Source organism: Tupaia chinensis, unplaced genomic scaffold, assembly GCF_000334495.1.
Source record: "Tupaia chinensis unplaced genomic scaffold, TupChi_1.0 Scaffold000496_1, whole genome shotgun sequence".
NCBI classification, from domain to species: Eukaryota; Metazoa; Chordata; class Mammalia; order Scandentia; family Tupaiidae; genus Tupaia; species Tupaia belangeri.
In genome coordinates, this window is record NW_006160008.1 from 466,812 (window position 1) to 476,805 (window position 9,994).

Genomic DNA, 9,994 nt, shown 5'->3' on the forward strand with positions numbered 1-9,994 from the left:
TCATGCCTGCTGGTCTCTCCAGCCCCGACCCGCACCTTGTCCATCACTGGACCCTCCGCTTCCAGAAGTCTGGGCAGCAGAAAGCCAGCTGTGGCCCTCTGTGGCTTACCACCCTTCTGGGCCTCCCCTTTCTTTCATGCTAAACTGTAGAGTTGCTCTGTGAGCTGTTTCTGTCACTTTGGGATCCTGTCTCCACTGCTTCCCAGCCTCACCCTCCCCGCCTTCTACGCCAGCCACGCTGGACCACTGGGGATCCCACTTGGCCATCTGGGTGTCTGCATGTGCTGTTCCTGTGGTCCAAGGCACGCTTCCTTTCTTAACTGGCTCACCCTTGTTCCGCATGCCTCAGAACCGTCTCCCCTGGCATCCCCTCCTCCTCAAACTCTGTGCTCCCAGAATCCTCTGGGCTTATATTTCCGGCTCTGCCATTGTCATCTGCTGCTCACTGATGGGTCTTCTCTGCTGGACTGAGTTCCGTGGGGGCAGAGACTGCCTTTAACTCTGCCTGAGTCTCACACGGTGCCCGGCAAGTGCGCGGAAAACAGTTGTTGAACAAAGAGCAACTCTCACCCTTACGCTGCTCAGGAAGTTGCTGGTAAGACCACGCGCTACTGTCCTCTGCTGCTTCCTCAGTCACCCCCCCCTGCCACTGGAGAGATAAATCCCCAGGGTCTCAGCACCCTGCCTAGGACTTCCTCTGCCAGCAAGATAGCTAAGCAGCTTCCTTTGATTCCAGGCACACATTTTAAGTTTCAAGGTTTCTGAAATTAGAGTGTATTTTGCAATTAATGCGCAACATTAAATTTGGTTTTGCCTCCCCTGAAGGCTGTTTTAAAGTAAATAGTTCATTTTTTAAATTGGTGGTGTCTCGGTACTGAGCAAAGATGGATCTAGGAGCATAAAGCCTTTTCTGGACCTGTAGAAAGGGGCAGGGTGAGGCCGGCAGGTGGTGTGGAGGCTAAGGCGCTGGATCCCACAGTGGCCGACCGCGCAGTGTGAGTCCCAGACTCGGTGGCTTAAAAATCATACCAGGCATGTGTGTGTGCCCAAAATCCCAAGAGGAGAATGGAGGAGAAGGGACTGCAGTGTGGCCATCCTCCCTGGGGGGTCATTTCTCACTCTCTCTCTCTCTGTCTCTGGCGAGTACACATGCCCTTATAGCAAAAACAAACAAGCAAACAAAACTAGAATTAAGAAAAAAGGAGCAGCGTACTATCTGGGCGTAGGCGTTCACACACAATCCCACAACCCTCGGTGCCCATTCCCTGGTATTGGGGCCCACAACGTCTCTATGCTCATTCCTGTTTTCAAAGCCTGGTGCTTATAACCCAGCCTCCATCAATTCTAGCTCCAGTTCTCAGCGATCCAGAGTGTTGGAGCTGGGAAGCTCTCTGGATTTGTGGGAAGGAAATAAGGAGAGGTGGAAGCAGGCTGTGGGGCTGTCCCGGGCGGCTCGCGTGAAGTGGGCCTATTTTGTGAGACGCCCGTTCTTCAGAACCCCCTTGATGGGATCCCCTGGAGGGCTGTAGAGGCAGGGGTGGGGCTGGCACACCGGTCTCCTGTGTTCCATGCAGGGGCTGTGCTCACCAACGCTGCCACTAGTCATTTCTGGACTTAGTCATTGGAATTTGGTTGAGTTCGGCTGAGTCTAGGTCCCCCTTTCTCTGCACTGCCATGGCAAGTTGCGAAGCCCAAGAGACTCCCACACTGAGATCAGAAGGAGATGAACTGCCGCCCCAACCCTGCCAGCAGCTGGAGGGCACGCATTGTCATGCCCATTCCGTAGGTCGTGAGAATAAGGTACAGGGACAGGTGAGCGAGCCCAGGGTACACAGCTTATAAGCAAGAAGTCAGAAGACAAAGAGAAAAACTCTGTAACAAGACAAATAAGACCTTTTGGGTCCTTCTACTCCCCTCCCACGCCCCCCAGCATCAGCCCTCCTTCCAACACATACCCCCTCCATCTCAGCTTGCTAGCCATCCTGGTCTTCTCCCAGGGCTTGTCTCACTCCCTTTCTCTCTGATCTCTGTGCTTGCTGCCCTCCAACCTGGAATGTTCTTTCTTCCTCCATAAACTCCTATTTATTCTTCAGAGCTCCATTCCTATCTCACTTCCTCAGGGAAGCCTTCCCTGGTTAGATGCAAATCTGATCGCGCACTCGCAGTTCCACACATCTCCCTTGACTAGCACTTACCAAAGCTGCAGTTTATACAAAGGGTCTTTCATATTCTCCATGAATTCTAATGAGAAAACTATGCGTACATTTCCTTTTTAAAAAAAATGTTGGCACCGATGGAACTCAACCTTTAATTAGACTTTTCCTTCAACTTCTTGAAGTCCCCTGGCATGCATAGGTGAGATACTTTGAATTAAGGTCGGTCTCTTCCATGAGGCTCTGAAGACCCTGAGAGCAGTGACCATTAGGGGTGCTGCTGCCACTCAGGCCCCTAAGCCCTGGCCTAGGGGTTAGTACTTTGTGGGGCTCATCGAAGATCGAGCCAATAAGATGACTGATATGGTAGAGACGGGAGGACTGGAGGTCATACAAGCATTGAGAATTGTTCTGGACACTGGGGCAGAGTGGAAGGGGAGGGGGAGAGGGGAAGAGTGCAGGAAGGGGACTTGGGGAAGAAATGGAGAAGTAAGACATTTGTGGGACATAGATTTGACTTGTTGCCTGTTGGGGATGTCGCGTATAGTATCTTCAACTCGCCTGCCATGTGGCGTATATCATATTGGGTAAAATCTCTTTACAAACTAAATGATGTGCAATGATCGAATGTATAAATAATAAATAATAATAGTAAATAAAAATAGTGAGTGACTGAAGGGGCCCCCTGACCTGTGCCTGCGAAGTAGCCTGGAGACTTCAAACGCTTATTTGATTTAAATTTGATTTCAGGCTAAACTACTTATCTGTGAGGCTAAAAGGAACCTTGAGTTTTTAAATTTAAAATAAAATACATTTTAAAATCTCTTGCATTATTTGTCTAGATACATATTTTTTCCTCCCTCCTGACCTGAAAGTGAACACTCAGAGGACAATGTCTCCAAGGGGCCCGGTGGCAGGCACCTCAGATATTGTGGAGGGAAGAAAACATGGCGGGGACTGCCCAGAGGACTCGCACCCCCGGTACTGCCCCCCTGGGTTTTGCTTCTCTGTTACTTTCCTTTATTATTGTCCTCGGTGTGTGGGACCTTCCTCCCTCTCCCCCACTGCCCCCATGTCAAGTTCATTCTTTTTTAGAACGCTAAAAAATGATACTTTGGCTGCCACTGCTCACTGTGTATAAAGAACAGTCCTTTGACGATATGAAGGGACCACTGTTCCTGAAGGGCCACCCTGGGGCAGGTAGTGGCTCTTTGTTTGTTCGCCAATGAAGCTGGGGGTGGTGATGGTGGTGCATCTTGAGCTGTCATGATTGCCATGGGGACAGCGACAAGCAGGACAGACATGAAGCCCTGCCCTCATGGAGCTGAGAGTCTAGCGGTGTGAGACAGACGACTTGTAAATGGTACAGCATACTGGGGCCGGGGTGCTCAGCACCCTGAAGACCCACCTGAGTGAGGGGAATGTGGGCAGAGTGTTGACTGCGATTTCAAACCCAGGCTCAGGGAAAAGAAGGGGACAGACCTTCAGTCATTTAATCCCTAAGCCACCAACTGCCCTTTTGGGAGGATTTTACACTTCCTCTTTTACGGAAAAGGAAATCGAGGCTTGGAGAGCTTAAGTGACTTGCCGCAGATCAGCCAGCTCAGAAGGCTGCAGGGAAGGAAGCAAGGCAGGCCTGTGTAGCTGCACATCCCTTCAACGACACCACACAGCTTCTCCTGAGAACTCCCATGAGTTACAGAGGAAGTCAATTTGCTGTTTTCCAAAAATGCTGGAAAAGTGAAACCAATGAGTTGTTTATACTCAGGACATTTCCCAAATGAAAGGGCCAAACCAGAGACCATGTGGTGGGTTGGCCCCAACTTCAGGGCTGGAAATTGGATGCTGTGTGGACTGTCTAGCCTCAGCTGCTCAGCTCATGGAGTGAAAGGATTAAGGGCAGAATCACTGCCACCCCGAAAAGTCTAGGGCAGCTGGACATGCCTGCCAGAGCGAGTGGTGCTTCGGAGGAGTTGGGGGTCAGGGCCCTCTGATGTGCTCAAGCTGAATGCTTGGAGGGGACGGGGATAGGTGGGTCTCAGACAGAATGGAATCCAGTGCTGGTAGCAGACTGGACCAGACAACTAGAGAGGATAGGGTCTCCCACGTGGGGCCCTTGAAAGTCTTCACGGTTCCCTGGGCAGGGTGACAGGTAGTTCAATGTGTCACAAAAGACACAGACCCACGCTCTGCCACTGCTACTCTCTGTCCGTGGGACTGGGTGCGTGGTCACACTCCCGTGAGCCTCATTCTGCTCACCTGGAAAGGTGGCAACCAGGGCAGGCAGCATGGTGGGAACCGGCTGGGACTCACAGGGAACGGGGCCAGGCTTGGCTCACAAGGGGAGAATGACTACAAATGTTAGGTCAGCTCTATGGGACCCTGGCCTTTAGAGCCCAGGACCTTGGGGAAAGGTTTCGGGGTCCTGTGAATTGGATGGCAGGTGTGCTGAAGAATGAAAGGTTCTGGGGGAGCTGAAGTGAGACGGTCCACTATGTCACACGCTCTCGGCCCGAAGGTGTCTGTTACACTGAATATTAAGATTAAACCGAATGCTGTTGTGCTTTAGAAGCAGAACAGAGAAGAACATCCATTGGTGATTGTTTTCCTTCAAGGTGGAGGCTGGGTGTGTCCATCAGCTTCCTTTTCCCTTCCTCGAGTAGTTTGCCTTCACTGTAGCCAATCAAGAGCTATAGAGTCCCAGGGCCGGACTCCTTTGAATTCTCTTATTCTGTAATAATGCATTCATGACTCATTATTATTCTTTTGGAAAAAAAGTTCCAGGAAGAACAAACAAATTGTCTGACCTCCTTGCCCCTCCCTTCTCTTCTCCCTCTCTCAGTTACTTGACTATCGCATGTCCTTACGGTATTCACTTTCATTTCAGGAACTTCTGAATCACTGCATTGACAAATATTTCTTATGCACTCACTGTGTGCGAAATACCTAAAGGAAGTCACGTGATCTCAAGAATTGGGAAGCCAAAATGCATAATGAGAAGGCCTGTCGCTACCCTTCATGCTCGGCCCCTCCGCACCTGAAGGCCAGAGTGTCTGGGAAAAGCTTCTGGCTTTCTTCAAACCAGAGACGGAGCTTTGCCTTCCGCAGAACACAAGCACTACGGCTGAACTGAGCACAGAGCGCGCCACCGGCTTGCAGGCCACGCGAAAGGTGGGCAGTTATGAACTGGACCGTCAAGCCCCTGCTTGCTCAAGGACCAAGGGTGGAGAATGGCTGTCAGAGGCACTGGGAGCCAGCAGCCTGGGGAGGGGAGGACAGGAGAAGCTGTTGGGGAAAGACCCGCTCTCGAATTCCATAGAGGGAATCTAACAGCCTGGACGGAGGGAAAGATTTCTGCTCTGTCTCACAGAAAGCAAAGGGGCGAGGGAAGGAGGGAGCCAAGGGGGCCTCGGGGCCTGCTTCTGCTACGGACCACATCATACCAGCTGCTCTGGCCTCCTCCGCAGGGCTCCAAATCCTCTGGGGGAGACGCGGAGCCGGGACAGAGAGGGAAAAGCACAGGAGAGAATAAACACAGAGAGTGAATTTCTTGCTGCCCCTGGAGACAACGGTTCCTTTAGGTGACAACAGAGGTTAATATCCTGAGCGGCAAGCCACCGTGCTCTGGGCCCAGAGACACTAGCTCAGAACAAGCTGTTTTAGTGTTTGCTTGTAGATTTTATTGAACTCTTCCCTGAAAAGGCCAATTCATTTCCATTCAGACTCTTAATGCAGCTTTCTTGCAAAGTTCAAGAACTTCTCCTACCACTCTCCACCTAGCCCTGTCTGCGTGCAGATGGCCCCTGCCCCTGCTCCTCAAGTCCCACTAAGGACGCTGGCCTGCCCCGGCCTTCCAGTTCACACACACAGAGACTTTGCAGTCATTCATTCCGCAGAGGGGAAAAATAAGAGCGGTGGCTTTTTCCTGATCCCTCTCCCTCAGCCCCCGCGTCTGCCCTTAACAGGTGGTCACGTCTCTTCTCATTCTTCCGCAGACTAATTAATTTCAAAAGCAGCAACAAAGGCGAGGAAATGTTTCTCAATTCTTATTTTCATCAAGAGGTGAACAAAAATAATCATCTCAGGAGACAAAAAAGTCCTAATGAACACCAGCGAGCAAAAGCGATCAGAGAAAGACAAGGTTGTTTCTCATCTCGTGTCATTAGCAACATCTTGGGGAGAAAATTTGAAATCCGTTCACAACTTCTTGGTCTGGGCAGAAAATACAAATAAAGGGGGGTGACGTGGGACTCTTCTGGGGAAAGTACAATTTCTCACCCCTCAAGAAAACCTAGGTTGGGGGAACCTGAAACACTGACAACTCCATTTCCGGAAAGGCTGACCCTGTTCCGAATGGTCCAAAAAGTGAGCTTACCAGGACCCCCCGAGAACTGTGTATGCCAACTTTCAGAAATACATGAACCTCTGGAAATCAGGCAGTCCTTGAAAATAAGTGGCTTAAAATCTTCAGCCCCTTCCTCAGTAGTCAAGGCCAGTTTCTAAAGTAGCCCCAGGCCTGCAAAGCCCCACATGCAGAAGCTTTGGAACTGCAAAGCCATGTCCAGCTGGGGCCCTGAGCGCCAGCCCGTCCTCCCTGGCCTCGGCTACAAGTGGAAAGGGGATATGGGCCCCGAGGAGAGCCTGGCACTGCCTTCCCCTCACCGCCTGGAGGGAAGTGCCCGGGGCTGGGCTGCCGAGGGCCCCACTAGGGAGAGCGGCCAAACTCAGACCCCGTGACATCACACAGCCCTGGGAGAGTGTTGCAATTCTAACCCTTTGACAGATGATTCAGGGAGAGGGAGGGTGCATGGCCTGGAGAGAAAGTTAAGGGGGGGTGGCATATTTGGGGATGTGAACCCCAAAGAGATGGAATTCTAAGGAAAAAATCTTAAGCCTTTTAATGCACAAGGGATCCAAAGCTATTGCTAGTCCTCTTGTCTTCTGGGAATTATCAAGTGTTTAAAAGATCACAGGATTAAGAATTTGTAAATAAAGTCCTGATAAAGATATTTTACCGACCCACCTCTTTCTGGGTATGTCTCCCCTGGAATAAAGTCCTGTTTTTTCGTCTCATCTCTTGGCTTTCCGTGTCTCCGTCTAGCAAACGAAAACCCAAGGCAGGCAAATCGCTGCTATCCTCATCTCCCCAAAGCAGCCCTCGTTCACTTCACTGTCCTTCTCTTTCGGAATAAAAGTCTGTCATAAATGTTTAATTAAATGGAAGTCTTCCCACTGCTAATGACTAGCCGTATGAAAGGCTTTTCATTTTTCGAAGGAAGTGTGTGTGTGTGTGTGTGTGTGTGCGTGTGCGTGTGTTTAAAACAGTGCCTATTAATTTCCCGATATTGATCCCTGGCTGGGGAAGAGCATATAGCATTCAGCAGAAAGCTGCTCTGCAGAGTATGTTAAAGGCAGCGCTTCGGATTGAGAAAGGGCATCGAATGCCGTATGCGTCAAATAGACCATCGCTCAATGAAGTCACTTAGCTATTCAAAACATGTTCAGCCGTCACTCAACCGTTTGCACCAAGAATGTTGGGAGGGGGGCATGGAATCTGTGTTCTTGCCCAGACGTAACCATTTCCCAAAGAGCAGCTTGTGCTCAGTTTGGGTCAGACCCTGCGGCCACATCCATTTCTCCCTCTCTCCTCAGCTTCCCTCTCTTCTCCATCTCCTGGCCTCAACTCCCTGCATCACCATCCCATGTTGAGCTTCACAAACAATCCTGCAGTCCCAGCTTCCCGACGTTGCCTCAGACGGCCTCCAGTCTTGGTTTCTATCAGAAGCAGAGCACATAAGCCTTCCTCTCTGCACAGAATCACTCGTCTCCCCGTGGCCGTCTCTCTATGGGTAGCTGTGGCTTGGACACACAGACTCACATAGCCGCTCGGATGCAGTCCCTCAGATCCAAGTCTGTTGCTAAATGCAGGTTGTATGACCTGCAGGAGTTTTTTTTTTTTTTCTTCTTTTCTGTGCTTATTGATGTGTCACCTGCAGGAGTTTTTTTTTTTTTTTTCTTTTCTGTGCTTATTGATGTGTCCCAGAAGCACATGCCTTCATGCACACCCTGATCTCCCAGCCTTTATACCGTGGGGGCTCCTTTGCCCACAGCACACACACACACACACACACACACACACGCCTCAACGACCCTGCAAGATCAAGGCAAACAGCTGACACCCCCGCCCCACGGCTCCCCTGTTCCCCCCTCAACCTCCCCATGCCCTCGCCTCCCTCCCTGCCTGCCTGCCTGCCTGCACAACGTCTGATTCCCGAGCTGGCTGCAATGCTGACTCGACTCGCTTCTGGGTAACAGACATGTCACTCCGCGTGCAAGCGAATCGGCTCTCAGCCTAACCTGCAAGTGAATTGCTGTTTATTAGAACTTGAGCTTGTTTCCTGTGAGAGACGTATGTATTTTTAGACTTTGTAAACGTTAAAACACACACATACACATGCAGCCCGCCGCCTCGAACAGTATATGTGGCTCACAGACATTACGAAATGCTCTTGAACTCAGCTTGAGACTCTGAATAATTAGGATTTACCAAATAGGGATTCTTAGAAGACACAGGTTTTTCTGGTTTTGTTTTTTTTGTTTTTTTTTTTTCCAATCAAAGGAGATTTGCCCCTTCTCGTAGATGGGAAATAGATGCTCCATTGAATGGCAAATCCTAATGATTCAGAAACAGGCAGAGCCCATTGGACTTTTGAAGACAATCTCTTGTTGTTTTCATCATATCACAGATTATTCCAATGAAGAGGTGGGGGGGGGAGTGGAGGAGAGGGAGTAGAGTATGGCTTTTAAATTGATCTTCCTTTCTTGGAAACTAACCCAACCAACCTTGATCTGTGGTAGAAGGAGTGAAGTAAGAAAATGGTGGAATGTAAAGGGACTTATTTGGAGGAGGGTGGGGAGGGGGAGTGAGGAGGGGAGGGGTGGGGTGGAGAGGGGGGAGGAGATGGAAATCAAATACCTTCTAGGCAGCAGGTTCTCCATAATCCAGAATGGGTCATAACTTCTTCGTTCTTTTTGCTGGTTTCATTCTCGCTGACACTTTTGGTCTTGCAAACCCCTCTGGAGTAGAGCCAGTAATCAGTCCCCACAGCTATGGTCATCAGACTGAAGGCAGCAAAAGCACCAACGGTGGTTAAAAGCATTTGAACACCTCGATCAAACAGCCCCATAATTCTTCATTATATAAACACCCAGCCGACTTCTGGTTCTCGGGAGTGTGTGTGTGAGGGTGCAAGTACTAAAGCAAAAATAAAAATAAAAATAATCCCACTACTAATATAATGGATATATGTGTGATTTGAGAATATGGAGAGATATAAAAAAGGGAGATAAGTAAACTCACGGAAAAGAGTGTAAATTATAAAGATCACACGGGAAGAGAGGCTTGCCTTTTGAGATCAGAAACTGTTCCAGTTGCAGTAATTTTGTTTAAAAAAAAAAGGAAAAAATAAATAAAAAGACACCCCCCACCCCCCCAAGTGAGATGCCTTAATCTCTTTTCCTAAAATTCTGGTCTCCAGTTTCCATATGTGATAGCTAATTTGGAGATGGCTTCCACAGTGAACCAGGGAACAGCCGAATTCTCAACACCATCTCTCATGGTCCGGACCTAGACAGTTAGAGATTGTAAGAGCCGAGATGCAACCTTCGGTCTTCGTTCTCGGCTCTGCGGCCTGCGCCATGAAAATCCTTTGCTCCGCCAGTTCGCTTCCTTGGGGGGGTCTCGGCGCTTTCGTTTCAGACCAGACTTCCCAGTATTCTGTAAGCCCTTGATCTCAGCTGCACAGGTGCGGGGGTCTCGCCTTCCATGGTTCTGCCCTGGC

At 49.9% G+C, this 9,994-nt stretch overlaps 1 protein-coding gene across 1 annotated transcript in view; it reads right to left on the minus strand.

Annotated features, from left to right (window-relative positions):
• CACNG2 (calcium voltage-gated channel auxiliary subunit gamma 2) overlaps window positions 1-9,963 on the minus strand; it is a 134,805-nt gene extending 124,842 nt beyond the window's left edge. The window contains exon 1 of the mRNA XM_006156513.3: window positions 9,130-9,963. Within this exon, the coding sequence (XP_006156575.1) occupies window positions 9,130-9,340 (211 nt within the window). The 5' untranslated portion in view covers window positions 9,341-9,963. The remainder of the gene's footprint in view (window positions 1-9,129) is intronic.
• Window positions 9,964-9,994: the final 31 nt, after the last annotated feature.